This window comes from Meriones unguiculatus, chromosome 8 (assembly GCF_030254825.1).
Source record: "Meriones unguiculatus strain TT.TT164.6M chromosome 8, Bangor_MerUng_6.1, whole genome shotgun sequence".
Lineage (NCBI taxonomy): Eukaryota > Metazoa > Chordata > Mammalia > Rodentia > Muridae > Meriones > Meriones unguiculatus.
In genome coordinates, this window is record NC_083356.1 from 60,193,910 (window position 1) to 60,214,773 (window position 20,864).

At 39.5% G+C, this 20,864-nt stretch overlaps 1 protein-coding gene across 2 annotated transcripts in view; it reads right to left on the bottom strand.

Moving 5' to 3' along the window:
* Window positions 1–20,864, bottom strand: part of Zfpm2 (zinc finger protein, FOG family member 2) — a 453,160-nt gene that overhangs the window by 3,902 nt on the left and 428,394 nt on the right. For both annotated transcript variants that reach the window (XM_060389514.1, XM_060389513.1), the window contains 2 exons: window positions 4,363–4,569; window positions 1,136–1,360 (listed from right to left, as the gene is read on the bottom strand). In XM_060389514.1, coding sequence (XP_060245497.1) covers window positions 1,136–1,360; window positions 4,363–4,569 — 432 coding nt within the window. The remainder of the gene's footprint in view (window positions 1–1,135; window positions 1,361–4,362; window positions 4,570–20,864) is intronic.

Here is a 20,864-nt window from a genome sequence, read left to right on the forward strand (position 1 = left end):
GCAATCACTTCACTCATCTTTTATCACATATATCATTTACATATATGTATGTATATATAGGTATACATATATGTATATATATTTACACACATGTATATGTGTATATAGATAGATAGATAGATATGTATGTTGGTTTAACTGAATGTTTTATCTGTATGTAGAGCTGCTATTGGTCTGGTAATCACCAGCATGCTGATAAAGGTATTTCAGGCCAGCACTCATGTTGGTTGACTACCACCTGTTTATGATCAGTGCCACTGATTGTGGAGGTAAGTATCATGGAGACCAATTGCTGCTTGTGTTTGTGCATAATGGGAACAGATTTGGATTGTCTTCTCTATACTGTGAATTTGACGCCAGCCTGGTCTACATAATAAGTACTAGGACAGCCAGGGCTATGGAGAAAAGCCCTGCCTCAGATAAAATAAAATAAACTTAGAAAAATACCTAAAAATGTTTAAATTTAATGTAATTCTGTCCATTTTGAAAATAATAAGAAGGAGGCTGCCGTGAGATGAAGCTTACATTAGCTGAGGTCCATTTCAAATATAAGTGAGAATAACTTCAATCTTTTTTGTTTTTCTTAGGGAATTTAGAGTAGTTTCATGTCATAAAAGTCAATTAAGCTTTAACCGTGCATACTGTGGAAACTGAGGGATTTTTAATTGAAACTACCAGAATAGCAGCTTTAATTTTGTGCAGTTGCTCCCTTTTTAATGTACCTACTATTTCTTTCTTAACACATGGAGAGTTCCACGATCAGTTTCCAAAGATCCCTCGACACTTAAAGCAGTGAATATTCATGGCATTAATCAGAGGAAATAAGAGAAAATATTATTTTGATAAAGCAGAAAATGAATGTGATGATTTGGCCCACACTCTAAGCACTGTAGTACATGCTGAAGAAATCAGTCAAGTCCTTTGATTAAAATATGCTACCTGTAAATAATAGACTAGAACACTGCTTGGTGCAGCAAAGTTAACCTGACTATCTATCTATCTATCTATCTATCTATCTATCTATCTATCTAGTGAATATCCTATAGATAAGAGGTGTCGTGCCTCTGTGTATATTGCATGTACAGAAAGGGCCGAGTGTGCTCCCAGGCAGTGCAGAACCCTTTGGCGTGCTTACCACTGTGTGAGCTCAGGTGCATTTCAAGAGCTCGAGCACTGGAAAAGCTCCTGGCGCACTGTGGGAAGGGGCACAGACTGGAAATCTGATGAGTGCCGTCTTCGTTGTCCTCGGACGCTGGAGCGGCTTCCCTTTGCCTCCCACTGCAGTAATACATCAAATGGGCTTGCAGGTTCCGCTCGCTCCGGTACCAGATGCCGCAGGACTTACAAGGAAATATGTCCTCTGCAGAAAACCAGAGACATGTTAGCGGCTATGTTGGGGACAGAAACAAGGCAAAGGTCACATTTACTTTCATCTTTCTGAGTTGGCGCTCAGGTTCTGAGTTGGGTAATTAAGCATTGATGAGTATGATCTGGATCAGGAGGAGACTCTTAAAGAAATGATACACTCTGTAAGTTAACTTACAGCCCGTTTAGAGACTAATAGTGCAGGAGAGATGTCAGTATTAAAAATACAAAATAATTTCTTTTTTTTTACTTATTATTTAGTAAAACATGCATTTGTAATAGCAATGGGAATTGGTTTGTCTGATTGGTTAAAAGGTAAGATTGTGGTCGACAGATGAAGATGCCCTGGATGCCCATTACTGACGGCATTTGTTGATTAAATGAATTAATTACTGAGGGCCTGCAAGATACTAAACTCTGTGTTGGGTCTGGTGTAACACGGGAGGGTGGTTAGACAGTTCCTGTACACTCTCTGGCACAGGAAACTGAAAGTCATAGGGCAGAGACAGTGGGTATCCACTAGGCTTCCGGGATGGTGATGGAGGGAGGGCCACGCAGGTAGGTAAGGTTAGAGTGCCGATGATGTCAGAACTTAGAAATGATGTGAAGGATGAACTGAACGTATTTTTAGGCAGAGTAAAGCAATTTCCTGTCATCTTGCTCAGAGCAACAGCACAGAGGAAGCCACAGGACCCTGAGAGGCCCAGGCGGAGGCTGCGCAGCAAGCTGTGTGGCACTGTTGAGGCAAAGGGCAGGCTAGGCTAGAGAGGACCCTGCAGACTCTCCTGACAGGCTCTCACTTTGTCAGTGATTGAGGATATTCTAGTTGTGAAGGTCGTAAAGGTAGAAGAGTCATTGAGGGGCCGGACATACATTAAGTGAAATAAAAGAAGGCTTGAATTGAGTCATAGCTGTGATGTATGATTTCCAAGACTTCACTCACAGAAAATTTCTTCAAATGTAGTTTTTCCTCCCCATATAGTTATAGTTGGGGCCACCACAGCTGACTACCTTGTATAACCATGTAAAGCAGTGATTCTTTTTCAACCTAGCTAAGGCTATGGCCCTTTAAGACAGTTACTCAGGTTGTGGTGACTCCCAATCATAAAATTATTTTTGTTGCTACTTCATAACTATAATTTTGCTACTGTTATGAATCATAATGTTTTTATTTTTGGAAATAGAGGTTTGCCAAAGAGGTTGCAACCCACAGGTTGAGAATCGTTGGTGTAAAGGGTTACATTGAAATTGGAACGTAGTCTTAAATCTACTTCCTTACTATCTGGATGAAAAAGTGACAGAGAGGAGGGTTTACACAAGAGAAGCAGAAATGAGTAGATGAGACAGACAGTACTTTGCAGGTTGAGGCAGTATGAGGTGATCCAGCCTGGACCCATATTTTATAGTCATGGGGCTTTGAATGCTCCCCAGAGGGTTTTGGGGAGCCTAAGAGAACACTGGCCATATGGAATTTGGTATTTCTGAAGGAAACACAGAGAGACCTGCAAGGGAGTGTTAAGAGAGTTCTAAAACTCCTCAGAAAGAGTGAAACTTATCATTAACTGACAGTGAAGCAAAGGAGATAAAACAAAAATGAGGTCTTGTGGATGGGAGGCAGCTTCAAAATGATATACTGATGACTATTTATTATTTAACACATTCTTCCCAGGTTAAGTACATTTACACTATCCAAGAGCCTGCATATTTTATTAAAGTGTATAGTTCAACAGTCATGTCAACTGATTGATTTCAGGATGCAAATGGTGCTTATACTGGGTCATTTGAGATTAATCATTTTCTTTCTACCAAAAGCGATCAGGTGTATTCTCATGTGCAATTAGAATTAATGTTACACATTGGAGCATCATAACTGAATAAGGTTATTTGAAATCCCTTGTAATAAAATTACTTTGCCTCACATCACATCACAAGTGTGATGTCATGGTCCATGCAATAAGAATCAAGGAAAGAAAATAAAAAACATTCCATGAAATAAATCAAGTAAGGATTGCTTAGGTTGCAAGCCCTTGGCCTTTTGATTGTATGCACAGTGATTTCAGAATCACCTGTGGACTTCTTTAGTCATAAATATGGTTGAATATTTTTATAATAAGCTGAATATATTATTGCTGAATAGATATCTTCTGCATTAGTCTCAAAGATCTTCGATGTTATTTTAAGATTAGATGCATTTTTAATTACCATCATTAGTATAACTCTTACAGTGTGGCTGCTACTCATTTTTGTTTCACACAGAGAGCCAAATAAGAACATCTTTCTGGGGCCTTTGGCCCACTGACTCTCTACCATATGAAGTGCCGCTTTCCATGTTCCAGGTAGTCACGTTAGCGGGGTAGGTTTGCCACAGCCCACTTTGGAATTCTCTATGGAGTGTTAAAAGCTTATATACTCTTTATTTTCCCCTTTCTTCCTTTTAATTAACAAATATTTTGATTTGTTAAGGCTGCCAAGACTTCATCCAGATTATAAGGATAAAAGCAAAAGCTCTTTGTATTTGTACTGGTTAATCTTTTTACTTTTAAATAAAATAATAATAATGCTACTTCAAAGCTTCATACAAACATAAGACTGTATATACTATATCATTCGTATATATAATAAAATTTGATTTTTAAATTTATATTCTTTTTTAAAGTTTTTAAAAATTCCATGGCCTTTATCAAATACCAATTTTGATGCTGGAAAATCATCCTTGAAAGCCATTCGGTTGTCATTGATAAGTGAAGTTGAGTATTATTCAGTAAGTAGAGAATATAGTTGTTAGTATGGTGACATTTAGGAAGACAATCTGACTTAACTGGATGTTTTTTCTGCATTCGCATGTTAAGCAAACACACCACACACACACACACAGAGAGAGAGAGAGAGAGAGAGAGAGAGAGAGAGAACCACACACTGCCTGTCAGTAGGTATTTTTATTTCTCACATAAATACCCATCACCCCCACAAAGCTGGGCTATAGCACTCAGCACTTACTATTGACAATAGCTGTAGGCAAAATAGAAGCCATGGCAGCTTGCTGAGGAAGCAGCTGAATTGAGTCCAGCAGGCGGGCTGGGTACATCCCTTCTGTGAGAGTCATCTGACTGGCAGCTTGTAGCCTTGAGTCAAAATCCACCACAAAGGCAATTAGCTCTTCACCCTCTGAGATGGTCTTCGTAGTGGTACACCAAAGCTGACCCCCTATTGAGAAGAGAGAAACAAGAAGAGAGAGAGTTGACATGGGACGCCTGAGCCCACTGCATGCTAGACTGACAGCAGGACCGTCTTCCCGCCGTGCTGTTCAAATGGGTCTGGTCTGGAAAAGGAGTTTGATCAGCCCTCAGCCCTGTCCTCAGGCAGCCTCTGTGGACAAATGTCCTCCTGGTATCAAGCCATGTTGTCAGTAACTAGCAGCAGGAGAAAACTAGGGGAATATAGATAGAATGGAGTTTGTCAAGGTCTGCCTTACAGGCTCTCGCCTGAACCACTAACCCATTATGACACTGTGCCTGAAAACCTCCTTTGGAGGGACACAACTACTCACTGTGTAGCCTGGGCTGCTTTTGAAGTTAGTATTTTGTTAACTAATGAAAGAAGAACAGTTTCCCACCTCCCACATTGCACTTCCTCTCCCGCCGTCCCTCCGTCTTTGTCTCCACTTTACTAGTTATGTTTTACTGTGAGTATAGATGCCCCAAATTGCCAGATAAGCAAACAGAAGTTTGTAAAATCTTGGGCGTAAAGTGCTGTCACAGGGAATCTGACCCTTTCTAAGGATACTGCCGTTTATGTACTTTTTACTCTGACTGGACAATCTCATTATAAACTACCCTGCAACGTCCCTTCTTTATCTCCATTTACCCAGCTTGAACTTCCTGCAAAAAGGGATACACCAAAGATTCTTTTCAAAAAGGCTTATTTCAATAAAGATTTGTTTAAATGAGAGAAACCTTGTCTTCAAACACTGAGATACACCCTGGCCCTGCATTTCAAATGATCACGTGCAGTGCATTAAAAAGAAAAATTAACTATGCAAGAACATCTTCTAACGTATTGGAATGTGATAGAGAACACTCATTTATTTCACATGTTTAGACAGGCAAAGCACTTATATTTTGTTATCTCCACTCTCAGGCCTAGATACATATCCCACACAGTTACGTCTGCAAGAATGTGGTGTTCTTGATATTTTATAAAGCACCCCCCTTGTGTATGTACTGGAATGCTGTATATTGTACTCATTAACTAAGAAAAATTGTACCCATTTTGATAAGTCGTATTGCTCTGCTTATCTTTCAGCGTAACTGTCATTTCAAGTGCACTTCATTTTTTTCCAGCCTCAGAGATCATGGTTTTTAAACAACTTGTACAAATCTTGTGGAGATAAGAACAATATATGAGATGGCGGAGCCGAGTGGAAAACTGAGGATGACGCCTCAGAAACATCCCGGGCAATTAACCAAGGCTTAACGTAAGCAAACAACACACGCTAGGAGGGCTTGTGTCTGTGGAGAAGAGGAGAAAGATTATAGCCCTCACATGCATGACCAGTTTCACATTAAAACATGACGACAGAACCTCACGGGGGGACAGTGTCCACCCCAACCACACTCTGATGCTGATGTTTCTCAAAGCATACAGCTTTACTGTAGTTGAAATAAAAGGAGTTATTTTGTTGTTGAAAATTTTTTCCCCAAACCTCTGAAGCCAAAATTATGTCACCAGGGAATCAGGAGGAGTTAGAAGCCTGTATGGCAATATTTCCAACCAGGCCATTCTTGCTCTGGAAACCTCTGCATTTAAATGCTCTGCCTTCACTGATGTGCACACATCTTACTGGTTATGATGGAGACAAGATAATCACTTGTGTCTTATCTCTCCTATAGAACAGAGTTTATTAAGCTGGTGTGTGGAATCAGGGTGTGAAAGGAAAAGCCAGGAACGACAGTCACCCCAGGTTTATTTCAAAGCATGGTCATAGAGTCACTAGCTTTCAAGCAGGGACGTCACCTTCTCGGCTAATCCAGCTACGGTTATCTTTCACAAAAGTAAGACAGGCTTGGTTTCAGGTCCCAGAGAAGCATCTACCAATGGCTAATCATGGTCACTGCAGTGACCTACATAGCCAGATGACAGCTTACCTATGCAAAGTGTTTAGCAAAAACATCCAGTATATAAGCAAAGTAAAAATGGAAAATATTAGATGCAAAAAACCTGACAAATATGTGATTCTTACAATATTAGGCAGCTTGACAGTTGCTATGCACTTCTGTGTTTTCAGATGCACTTGCATTGTTTCATATTTTATCGTAACTACCACTAGTTCCCATTTTGTGCTTTACTCGGACATGCGGCATTTTAAAAGCTTGAAATAGACTCACTGTGTGCTATGGAGCTTTGACAAGAAAGTTGGTTGTCTTAGGATTACATTTTTAGCAAACAAACAAACTAACTAGCTAATCAATTACCTGTCCAGTGAGGTGATGTCTCTGCTGTGTGAGTGGCTAAGCTGCGCGCCTTTATGCACAGCTACACCATCAGAACACACGTATACCAACAGAAAAACAAAAACGTACATCACACGGTGCATAACTGACTCTTCTTGAGGGAGGCGCGTGGAAGTCAACCAAGGCAATACCAAGAGTCTGTGTAAGTAGCAAGAGGCAGGCTCATCATTAGTAGACAGGGAACGAGTGTGGGAGCAAGTACACAATTATGCAAGGACCTGACTTTGAAACAAGCCTTGAGCTGAGTGTCTGAGGGAAAAGGTATAGATCAGGGGAACTTGTGGCCTGTAGACAGCTACAATTTTAGGAATTTTGTGTGTTGTTTAATACCCTATTGCTAGTATGAGTTTGACTATGGTAAAGCCTATAGTATTTGTCATGAGATCAGCAAGGGATATAAGTTCAGGTTTCCTCATAAAAGCCTTAAAGCAAGGTGAAGTAGCTTTAAGTATCTGGCTTATGCTGGGGGGGAGATACACATTTATTTTAATGAATAAATACATTATTAAAAATATATTTTCCCTTTACATAATGTAGAGGAAATTGTACAGGCAGGATGTGCTGCATACAGCTATTTGATTATTGTACTAATTCTGTAGTCATAAATATGTGATATGAAGAAGGAAGGAGCCACATTGAAGAGACACAGGAGAGAAGGGCCTGAGTGATGCCTTTCAAAGACCGAAAAAGGAAGGTCTTGGGATGACACCAAGGCTAATGGCATTGGTGTTCAAATGCTAGGTGTGAGCCTACCTTGGCAAAAAAGCTGGAGTGGTAACACTTAGTATTGTATATACATACAATGATGACAACAAAAACAGAAAACTAGCATATATCAGAAACATTTCTTTTGGCCAGAGATGAAAAGCATTGTTTTTCTAAGCCTGTTAGTAGCTCCATGATGTGACAGCCCTCCCGACTCCTGACCCAGAGAAGATAAAAATGAAAGCTTAGACAGGTTATCTTCCCAGAGATGTGCATATGGTCAGCAGTCTTCCTAACTTCAAAGTCCAATTGTGGACCCTTAGAGAGAGAATGAGGGAGAGGCAGAAGAGGGAGAGAGAGGGAGAGGAGGAGAATGTTTATATGGGTGCACACAATTAACTATATTTTGAAAAGGCAAATATTGAGATCCTAGAAAAGCTTCTGAGTGAGTGTAGCTCACTTGTGACTTTGAAAACACATAAAAATTATAGAAAAAATAAAACAACCTGAGATCAGCACAATAGCTCATGCCAACACGTAGGAAGCAGAGACAGCCCTGTCTACACAGTGAGTTCCAGGCTGGCTAGAGCTACATTCTGTCTCAAAACAAACAAACAAACAAACAAACAAAAAGCCCAAAAGAACAAGAAACAAAAAAGCAAGAGAAGCCATTAGCACATCCTAAATGACTGTGGATACTTTGGCATTGGTGAGGTAATTCCGGGAAATGACAGATTGCAAAAAGGACTAGAGTGAAGCTTAGAGTACTTAGGGTATGAATAGAGGAGAGAGGTTAAGTCCCTGTCAACCACAATTTACTTGTTTAGTCTAGTTGGAACTAATATTCTAATTTCTCACTGCTCTGCCAAATCAAAGAGCACAGAAATCTCACTAGAAAACGTGGTGAAAACAGTAAGCAAGGATAGCTATGTTTCCTGAAAGTAGATAACTCATTTCCACAAGGAAAACCGTCCAAGAAGACCGTGGCTACCTCTACCTGTGGACTGTGTCTTGACCTTTCAGAAACTGAATTAGTTGCTAGCAATCACTTATGGCTTGAGGAGGCAGGAGGACCAGTTTCCCACTCTGTTGTTTTAGACTTAGAGCATGCTGCCAATTTGGGTTGGCATCTGGATGCAGTGCAGTTATTGCATTGGATGCAAAAGAATGTTAAGTCCTTCGAGTATTTAAACTGATGGTCAATGTAAACACAAAGTGTTACATTTGGTTTCAAAACAGGAGCGGAACTATTATTTAAAACAACATAAAATAATAAATAAAATAATACATTGGTTACAATGTAGGAACACTTGTACAGCTTAAAGGAATATAGAATATAAAAAGGTTCTTAAAAATTGAAAATGTAATTACCTGTGATTTATAATGTCACTTAAAGATATGCCCATAAGAACTGAACGTATGATTTTGAAGAGACATTTGTATACACAGCCTATAGCACAATAACATTGTCACAACAATTCAAACATGAATTCAACATAAGTATCCATCAACAGATGAACCGATAAGGAAAATATGTCATAATGGACCATGGAGTATGGGAGTATTCTTGCCTTAGAAGTACGTAAAATTTATTCTACAGTGTGATGAACTTTGAGGACAATGTGCTAACTGAAAAAAAGCCAATCCACAAAGACTAATACTGCATGATTTCACTGGTAAAAGGTACACAGGATGTTCAAAGGACAGAGAAAGAAGAGGGAGGGCTGGTGCCAAGAGACAGGAGAGCAGGGAATGAAAGTGTTTAGAAGGAATGGAGGTTCAGTTTTGTAGGATGAACATTTCTAGAGATGGGTGTACAGCCATGTGAGCACCACCTAAAAGTGGTCAATAGAGCACATTTTGTAGTATGTATATTTTACCATAGTTTAAAACACTATTCAGAATTATAGTCTCAGTTCTTTACTAAAACAGGTCTTGTAAGATCAGAGAGCAATTGTACTACTAGCATGAGTTAAAGTTATTCATGAGACCTTTATAAGACTTTTTTCATGAAAGAATAGAAAAATATATAGGAAAATAAAGCTTTCTCTTTTTCTTGCTTTCAAATATATAAATCTGTTCTGTTTCTTTAGTGAAACACCCAAGGCAGCCTATTTATAAAGAAAAGGAAATATATTCTACCTATGGTGTTGGAGGCAGAAAGACTGAACCTGAGGTACCAGCTGATGGGAAGGGCCATGTTATAAATATTAAAGTCCACCTAAGGATATGAGTTGATGTTTCCAAACAGGAAGGCAGAGAGAAACTGGGGCCTCATAATTGTTTGAAGATCCACTCAAATTGACCTGTCCCTGGGCCTCCCTCTTGAAGATCTCAGACATTCAATTCCACCATCGGAGGGCTAAAGATCCCTGCTCACATCTTGTCACTGAGGTAGAGTCAACAATATTCCAACCACAGAATCACAGAAATGTTACTTTAAGGAACGCCTCCTGGAAAGCACTTAGAGTCCTCAGGCTGCACCAGAAAAAGAGGCTGTTTGAAAACCATTCCCTCTTCTCACTGGAAAACATCTGGAATTCTTCTGTTCATTGAAAATGCTAGTTATGGGCTAGAGAGATGGCTCAGTGGTTAAGAGCATTGTCTGCTCTTCCAGAGGTCCTGAGTTCAATTCCCAGCAACCACATGGTAGCTCACAACCATCTATACTGGGATCTGATGCCCTCTTCTGGCCCATGGGTGTACATGCAGCTAGAGCAGTCATGTATGTAAAATAAATCTTAAAAAAAAAAGATTGTAAAAGTTTACATTCCCATCAGCAATAGAGGAGGGTTTCCCTTTCTTCGCATCCTCTCCAGCAGGTGTTGCCTTGAGGGTTTGTTTTTATTTCAGGGTGATTTTCTTTTCTTTCATTTTTTTAATTCTTTATTAATTATACTTTATTCACTTTGTATCCCCCACTGTGGTTCTCTCCCTCCTCCCGTCCCAATTCCTCCCTTCCTCCACCCTCTGCATGCATGCCCCTCCCCAAGTCCACTGATAGGGGAGGTCTTCTTTTCCTTTCTTCTGGCCCTAGCCAATTAGGTCTCATCAGGAGTGGCTGCATTGTCTTCTTCTGCTTCCCCCTCAGGGGGAGGTAATTAAAGAGCAGGCCAATCAGTTCATGACAGAGACAATCTCTGTTCCTATTACAACGGAACCCACTTGGATATTGAACTGCCATGGGCTACATCTGTGCAGGGGTTCTGGTTATCTCCATGCATGGACTTTGGTTGGAGTATCAGTCTCAGGAAAGACCCCTGTGCCCAGATTTTTGGTTCTATTGCTCTCCTTGTGGATTTCCTGTCCTCTCCAGATCTTATTGTTTCCCCACTTCTTTCGTAAGATTCCCTGCACTCTGTCCAAAAGTTGCCCATAAGTCTCAGCATCTGCATTGCTAGTCTGCAGGGCAGAGCCTTTCAGAGGTCTTCTGTGTCAGGCTCCTGACTTGTTCCCTCTTTTCTCCTTCTTCTGATGTCCATCCTCTTTGCTTTTCTGGATAGGAATTGAGCATTTTAACAAGAGTCTTCCCTCTTCTGATGGGTGTGAGGTGGAATCTCAGAGTCATTTTAATTTACATTTTCCTGATGACTAAGGATGCTGAGCATTTCTTTTTTGTTTTTGTTTTTAAATTTTTATTATTAGTTACATTTTATTAACTCTGTATCCCAGTTGTATCCTGCTCCCTCATCCCCTCCTAATCCCACCCTCCCTTCCTCATCTCCTCCTTGCCCCTTTCCAAGTCCACTGACTGGGGAGGACCTCCTCCCCTTTCTTCTGACCCTGTTTTATCAGGTATCTTCATGACTGGCTGCAAAGTCCTCCTCTGTGACCTAGGATTAACATTGTGAAAATGGCCATCCTGCCAAAAGCATCTGCAGATTCAATGCGATTCCCATCAAAATACCAACTCAGTTCTTTACAGACCTTGAAAAAAAGATTCTCAGCTTCATATGGAGAAACAAAAAAAAAAAAAACCCAGAATCTCCAAAATGATCCTGTACAACAACAGATCATCTGGAGGTATCTCCATCCCCGATCTCAAGCTGTACTACAGAGCAACAGTAATAAAAACTGCATGGTATTGGCATAGAAACAGAAAGGGGGATCAATGGAACCGAATAGAAGACCCAGAAATAAACCTACACACCTATGAATACTTGATTTTTGACAAAGAAGCCAAAACCATTCAATGGAAAAAAGACAGCATCTTCAACAAATGGTGCTGGTCCAACTGGATGTTTATATGCAGAAAAATGAAAATAGATCACTTTTATCACCCTGCACAAAACTAAAGTCCAAGTGGATCAAAGACCTCAACATAAAACCAGATACTCTAAATCAGTTAGAAGAAAAAGTGGGGAAGAGCCTAGAACTCATTGGCACAGGAGACAACTTCCTGAACAGAACACCAACAGCACAGGCTCTAAGAGCAACAATCAATAAATGGGACCTCATGAAAATGAAAAGCTTCTGTAAAGCAAAAGACACTGTCATCAGAACAAAATGACAGCCTACAGACTGGGAAAGGATCTTCACCAACCCTATATCTGACATAGGGCTAATATCCAGAATATATAAAGAACTAAAGAAGTTAAAAAGCAATAAATCAAGTAATCCAATTAAAAAATGGGTACGGAGCTAAACAGACAATTCTCTGTAGAGGAATATAGAATGGCAGAGAAACACTTAAAAGAGATGAGCATTTCTTTAAGCATTTCTCAGCCACTTGATATTCTTCTGTTGAGAATTCTGTTTAGCTTTGTACCCCATTTTTAATTGTATTAATTGATTTAATTGATTGAGCTCTTTAAATATTCTAGATATTAGCCCACTGTCAGATGTAGGGTTGGCGAAGATCTTTCCCCAGTCAATCTGTTCCCAGAAAATTGGGAATAGTGCTACCTCAAGACCCAGACATACCACTCCTGGGCATATATCTGAAAGATGCTGAACCATACAACAAGGACACTTGCTCAACTCTGTTCACAGCAGCTTTATTTATTGTAGCCAGAATCTGGAAACAACCTAGAGGTCCCTCAGCCAAAGAATGGTTACAGAAATTGTGGTATGGGATACCACACAATGGAATACTACTCATCAATTAAAAACAAGGAAATCATGAAATTTGTAGACAAATGGATGGAACCAGAAGAGATCATCCTGAGTGAGGTACCTCAGAAACAGAAAGACCTGTATGGTATATAATCACTTATAAGTGGATATTACTCATATAATATAGGGTAAATGTACTAAAACCTACAGACCTAAAGAAGCTAAACAACAAGGAGGAAAACAGGATAGACACCAGAAGTAGTAAAAGAGAGGGAATAGGACCAGAACCTACTATAGATGTGCTTTAAAAGACTCCACCCAGTAGGGGATTGAAGCAGATGCAGAGAGTCACAGCCAAACTTTGGATAGAGTCCAGGGGGAGTCTTATGGAAGGAGAGCATAAAAGGACCTAGAGGGGACAGGAGTCACACAAGGAGACCAACAGTGGCAAGAAAGAAAGAAAGAAAGAGAAAAGAAAAGAAAAGAAAAGAAAAGAAAAGAAAAGAAAAGAAAAGAAAGAAAGACAACAGGGCCCAGGGGGTACTGCAGAGACTGATGCATCAACCAAAGACCATGCATAGAGAAGACCTAGACTCCCTGCTCAGATGTAGCCCATAGACAGCTCAGTCTTCATGTGGGTTCTCTATGTAGGGAAGAAGAGACAGTCTCTGACATGAACTTGGTTGCTTCCTCCTTGATCACTCCTCCTTGGCTGGGTGACCTAGCCAACCCACAGAGGAAAAGGATCTAGGCAGTTCTGATGGGATCTGATAGGCTAGGGTCAGACAGTAGGGGAGGAGGACTTCCTCTATCAGTGGACTAGGAGAGAGAGATAGGGGAGGAAGAGCTAAAGAGGGAGGGAGGGTGGGACTAGGAGGAGATGAGGGAGAGGGCTACATCTGGGTTACAAAATAAATAAAGTGTAAATAGTATTAATGATGATGATGATGAAAAAAAGAAATGCTAGTTATTTTTTACTTTCTAGCTTGAGATTTCTGTTGTGAGTGCCAAAGAACAGTCCTGCTAAATCTCTATACAGACGAGAGTTTAATAGTACTAATGGATGCTCTTTTTTGGAGGGGGGGCTTTTATAGATAGAAGTACACTTAGTGTCCTCAGATTCAAACCAACCCTAATTTTAACATACTGGTTTGCACTTAATTACACATTTATATGAACACAAAAAGAATTACATTAAGACACAAAGCACATGTATGACAATGTAATATTTGCTTAGTTGATGAAACTTTTTCTATTTCTTTTCATCCTCATTCAGGAAAGTATGTCCTTATTCTATGAAATTCTTGGCAAACAACAAAGTGGTGGGTCCCTGAAATTCCTGAAAATTTATTTGTACTCAGTGCTAAGCAGAGTTGGAAAGGGAAATTGACTGACAGGTAGGTTTCGTTTTAATCTTGACCTGATAGTTAATGTGTAACTTGGAAATTTATTTACGCTGGTCCAGAAGATGGCAGATATAAACAAGAGGTGTCTTTTAAATTATCAAAATTTTCCTGTGGATGGCATGCCAAGAGGAGTGATTATTGCACACTCATTCAGCAGGGCTACCATCTGGAAAATAAACCTATGCAACTTGTGATGTGGAGGTGACTTCCAATTCTAAAATGACTCATTAAAACATTGAACACTTGAAATATACCACGTTTAAGGCGCAAGTATTAAGCACATCACATAACTAACCTTTCAATACTACATACTTATGTTAGTCATGTTAATTTCCTGATTAGGTACAAGTTGAAATAGATATGAAAAAAGGGCCTCACGATTCTACATGCCCCAATAGTGCTGGCCAGCAACTTACACTGTAGGTTCCATGGAGAAGTTTGACTGCAGACTTTAAGGCTTTGTCCCAAATAAATGAAATCAAAGGCTCTGGGAGAGAATTTTGTGATTCTGTATTCTTAAGAACCTCCTGAGGATACTTTTCATATCAGTAGAATTAAATACAAGAGGCACAGAGTGAACCTTAGGCAGCTTGTATAGTATAAACTGAGTGTCTATGAAAGATAACTAACTTCTCTTGATGTTGAACTAACTTATCAAAGTATTTAGACAATGTGCTGGAGAAGATACATTTTGGGAATCAGAAAGTGACAACTGAAAGTTGTTTTGAGTGTTTCCTTTTGGTAATATGTAAAAAATATGGAAATATCAAGTGAGTCAGTAAGACATGGTCAATATAGAAGGAAGACAAGTCAGCATTTTTGGAAATGAATGAGTTGTACTTGTTTTTAGAAATGCTTGTTTTTAATATTAGTATGAAGGCATGTAGCTTGCTAATAGAAATTACTGACCATGATGCCACACCTGAACTGTTCAAAGATTATAGAGTAGAAACCAGAGAAAAAAGAAGCCTCCCATTTCTAGTTCACAGACATGGACTTTTTATGATGACCATGATCTGCTGCCTTTCTGACCTCCACCAAATGGAAAGGTTATTTTGGATTTCTCCGATGTCTGTCTGTCTTTATTTCAAACAGAACCATTCTCCCAGGTCTTCATAAGCCCATCCTATCCCTTTCATAACCAAAGACAAACGCGTTCCAGTTCTGTGAAAAGGCAGTGACTACCAAGACCTTGACATTCCTGGAAACCTCTGTTCTTCTGGTTCTCAGTAATGTTTATGGTCAAGGTTCTTGTACAAACAGATATGGTGCTTACCAGGAAGCGTACATTTTCCTTGCTCATAATTGGTGTCAAAATTGCAAGAAGTATCCTACAAGTTTCAATAATAAAGAATAAAGTCACGGCTCAGACCTGATTATATTTGGAAATTTCATGCTCCCCTTACTAGAATACCCTCAAAAATCTCCCCATTCTGCCAAATTTTTCACTTTCACATATTACTAGAAAATGAGTGTCTGCACAATGCCATGCAGACCTTAGCTGATAAACTCTAATTAAGATTAAGACGGGACTTTTGGAAAGGATCCCATCATTAGCAAACATGATAAACACAAAAAATACTCCCTACTTGTCAACCAGGAGCAATTCAGTAACCTAACAGTATTATCTGTTGCTAGGATACCAAGCTGACAAAGCTTCAATTACATTGTTAGACCATACCTATAGAGTTCTGTATAAGCAAAATATACCCAGAATAAAAGCATTTAACGTCAACCGTGCTATCTGCTATTCACAGCTTCGTACAATGGGAAAAATCAGGTTAATAATTACACAGTGTGCTGAAAAATCTTTTCCATGTGTTATGTCTATACATGTTTCTTTCTAATTTATCTGTGTGATTGATAGGCATGCTTGCTTTGTAAAAATAAGGAAATGCAAGCAACGGAAGTTGTAAACATCTGGCACAACCAGTGGGCTCATCAAGATACTGACCTGCGCTTAGCATAAAAATATGTAGCAAATTGAACCAATTAAATAACATTTAGATTTTGCACTACCCTGCCTCACTAGAGAGTAGGATAAGGAGCCTCAAGCCAAGAGATAGGAATCCAATGAAAACTTTCTATTTTAAAGGAAAACAACAACAACAACTACCCTGACATAACAATACAAAAGAAAATAGATTATTTGTAATAAGGATTTGTAGCACTGGCTTTTCTGGGATTATTTTTAAAGCTGAAGTTAGTAACTTTTACTCCAACACATTAAGTAATCAAGTCTCTCTTTCTTTCTATATACTTGGAACACTTGGCAAGTAAAACTTGCCCCCAAATACAGGCATTTCATGAGGAGAAAAAAAAATCTTCATGAATGAAGAGTCAGATTGTGAATCAGACCTTTGTGTGTGTTTTGACATCACTGACTGGGTAGAGCCCACAGAAATCTATTGGAAAATGTAGTTATGTCTGACTGAACCCTATTCTTTTAAAAAATATATATTTTTTAAATTTTATGTTCATTGGTGTGAGGGTGTCACATCCCCTGGAATTGGAGTTACAAACAGTTTTGAGCTACCATGTATGTGCAGGGGGTTGAACCTGGGTTCTCTGGAAGAACAGCCAGTGTTCTTAACCACATACCCATCTCTCTAGTCCATGAACCCTATTCTTAAAGGGCTACAAAACATAAAATAACTATTCTACATACTAACCTATATTTTGGTTTCCTAAGGGGTAGATTGGTATTTCTGCTTTAATCTAAAATGTCTTTCATACACAATATAACAAGATGATAGGTGTGGATCAGAGCACAGCTGATAATGAATGAAGATCATTGTATGAAGGAATCAAATACACACAAACACACACACACATAGACACAGACACAAATACTCAACACACACAAACCACAACCACACACACACAAAGACACACAAACCACAACCACACACACAAAGACACACACAAACACATACAAAAAGACACACACACAAACACACCCCTTTCCCAAAAAGGGGAATCTTTACTTGGCTTACATTTTTTTTATTTTTACAAAACTATTAGAAAACCAGAAATGATGCCTCTTTCTGAAATCTAATCTTCCAAAGTGGAAAGCAATTGGTTGGAATGATTCTCTAAAAGCAAAATTATGCCCCATTTCAACACGGCATGTTGTGTGCTACTGTCTGCACCTCAGGGTTTAGACGTGAGCATGGGACATAGATCTATACATAGACATGTTGCCTAATACAAATTTTATAATGAATTCAAATCCAGTGCTCTTGAAATTCTTGACAGTGGAGTAGTGCCGAGAAGGGAACTTATAAATTATGGGTGCCCCTTCTTTGAAAACTGCTTTGGAGGTTTCTTTGTGCATCGGCAAATACAGTAGGACTATGAGGCATTGTGTGGGTCCTCCTGCACAGCACCTGATAAAAGAATAAAGAGCTGTGACATATTCTTAAAACAATGGAGGAATTAAAGGGAAACAATGGGCCAGCTGCTTCATTAATACAATCAAAAGGGAGCCCAGCACAGAGGATGCAGATAATTAAGCACTACTCTCTTAGTCCTCTTTTCTATCATAAAATTGCCTAAAAATGTATTAACTACTTCATAGTTGTTAGATAGATCTGTGTACTTGTTTATTTAGAGTTGATTAATGCCTTTTTTCTGTATTCAGCAACATGCCAACTCAGAGTTTACAGTAGTTTTTGAATAAAAGAGAATAAGAATAATTGATAAAGATCTATACAATACACAGCAATAAATCAAAATGCATTTTGCAAAAGGTCTTTCCTGTTTTAAAATAATCTTTAACATTTTTCATTTGTTATTGGTAATGTGGGGGCATTTGAGGGCATTCAAGTTCCCTGGGCTGGCATGCCTGAAATCTTTTTATAGGACATCAGCAGTTCCTAGCAGGGTTACTGGGGAAGGGGAGCAACGTGGATCTGCAGCTCTGGATGTGTCTTTGCTATTTCAGCCAGTGGAGGTGATAGGTTTATTAAATTACTTTTTTTTCCTGATCAAGGGAGATGTACAAATGGCTGAACTACATGTCAAATGGAATGTTTCTCCTTCCTCAACTTTACAGGAAATAAAAGCACACTTTTAAAATGTTATTTATATTAAAACAGTTTAAAATTTATAGAAAGGCTTTTATTCTTCAGTTCTTCTGCCGATAATGACACATTTAATTGCTTAAGAACTGGAAAACTGGTAATTGGATACTTAGTACTTAATGTTAAAGTCAGGCAAAAGCTATATTCTGATTTTCTCATAAAAAATTTTTCCTAAGTAAATTTTAGGTCAAATTCAATCCAACTTTAAAATTACAAAGTGTACTAATACAAGTGGAGAGGGCAAATGCAGCTAATGCAGTCCTGGTGATTTCAGGATCTTAACGGGAAAGAGGGAGGGAGAGAGAGGGACCTGGACACACATACAGGAAGACACTCAGGCGGACACACAGAAGACTGCGGTCTCACACGTACAGTGTGTGTCTCGAGCTCCTGTCTGCACAGGCCTGCTGTGCTACGTCAGTACTGTAGAGGGTTTGGAGTATTATTTCTGGCTATGACGCCTGGCCCATAGCCAGTAGCTGCCTCTGTATTAACCCAGCTAATTTTTCCTCAAATACCAGGAGCTAACACATACAAAGAGCAAATGCACACAAGAACGATCATTTTAGGCGTCATTTCATGTGGTTGTTTATGTGAATATTTTGTTTTGATGGGACTCACAAAACTCACTTCTTTAAGCTGCAGAGCAAAAGTAAATAGAGATCAGCTGTTAGGAGGCTTATCAATGATCAAATGAATCCTTTCAGGGATGCTGCCCGGACACCTCCGTTTACAAATGACGCCCATATGCATTACAAAAACACTTGGTAAATGCTAGTGAGAGTCTTCCATAAAGTGCTAGCGTCTTCAAGGAACACTCATTTGCAGAGTGAACTAACTACACAGAGCATGTGATTTGTCATTTCAAATATCAGAGGTTTATTACTTAGCATAAACTTGTCAGGAAATACTGGTCCGCATGGGGCTCAGAAACAAAGAAATGTGGCCATCTTTCTTATTTCAAAGGAGTTAGCTGTGGCGAACCAGAAGCCCCTCAGTCGCAGGTTCTGTGACGGGAAACCAAAGGCGGACCCCAGAAAGCTCCGTGCTTGCTAACTCCTGCTCTCTCAGAGGCTTTCCTTGGCTTGAGCTTGTAATGGAGCCTACCTAGATCTTTCCACTCCTGGCTTGAATTCTCTCCACTGTGTTTATATAATTTTTTATTTTTTTATTTTTAAGAAAGTGTCTCCTACGGAGATAATTTCTTTTTTCTTCTAAAAAACACCTGGAGCCCCTTTTAGAAAATTGATCAGTGTAATTCAGCTCAGACTCCGATCACCGTTGGAAGTGTAGGGGCCCCAAACTGTCCAATAAACAAAAAAGTACTCAGAATTTTCTGGAAACACTGTGAACTGAAGACTTAGAAGACTCAAATACCTGGTGTCAGGTTTAGTGAAGTAGTTAGAATACCCTTAAAGCAGAACCAGCAACATTTGTATGGATTTTAACAGCGAAAGTGTTCCTTTGGGCTTTGCAACATTCCTGAGGTGTGGGTGCGGTCTCCCGAGGTGTGGGTGTGGTCTCCTGAGGTGTGGGTGTGGTCTTCTGAGGTGTGCTGTAGCGAGGCCCTGCAGCTACTTACATCAGCACCAACCATCAGCTCTCCAACTGATCGGCCCTGGCCACCAGGACTTCAAAGGACCAGTTGATGGGTGACATTACACCCAAAGAGCAAGCTGTCAAAAATTTTACCCAGTGCTGATAAACAGATTACAAAGCCGCTTAAGACTCTGCTTGTAAACAAAAGCACTTATCAACTAATAATTTGCAATAAACGGATGCAATTCCCAGCTGAGCCCCTACCTGCAATTGTCTTTACCATCTGCCTATTAGAATACCATTCTCTATCAGCGATCAGGAGCAGAAGGAAGGAAATCTCCACCAAAATACACAATTTGCAAGCTTATGAATAATCTGAGAGCATTCTGCACTTTCATTCTGACTTGTGTACTGGGTGTGCTTAATTTAAATTCTTGCCCAGCCTGGGAGTCTCAGAAATCAGGTGGAGAGGAGAGGGAGAGACACACTGTGCATGCTACCGCTCTGCAGAGGCATAAATTATACAAGTTCATCATAGAAGACTTTTTTTTTTTTAATTTCTTTTCTTCCCTTCCCTTTCTATGTGCAATATGCATTGCAGGATTCTAATGAAACTCCCTTAAGCATCAGGCTAGAAATGAGCCTCTCAATGCCTTTGACAACTTGTCCATTTCTATTACACTTTTTTCTTTCTTTCTTTTTTTTTTTTTGCTTTGCCTTTTTATTTATTGATTTTTACTTCCTAGAAACTTTTCAATCTTCTCTAGGGAGCTAGATCAAAAGTGACATCAGTCGATGAGGTGAAAGACTGGCAGCTCCTGCAAGTCTGGTAAGATCCACATAGCAGAGACACCAACAGTTAGCAGGAACCCAAGTTTGAGGCCTTGGATCGCAATCACTCAGGATGGGATGCTACCCAATTCCAGCTCCTATCGTCCCCCATGTGATTAGAAATGTTCTGCACAGGTCACGTTCTAAAGGTGGGTTTCAACATCAGCAAGTTCTCAGAAACTGTTCTTAGCAGAAACCTTGACCCACAAGTGTTGATCTTAGAGATCTCATGGCAAAAGAAGCAAGAAAAGGGGTTTTCGTCTTTCTGCAAACCATCTCTAGTCAGTATATCCCATACCTTGTTAAAGTCTATTCACTTTTAAACATAGTGACTAAAATGGTCTCTTAACAAAGTATACTACTTATCA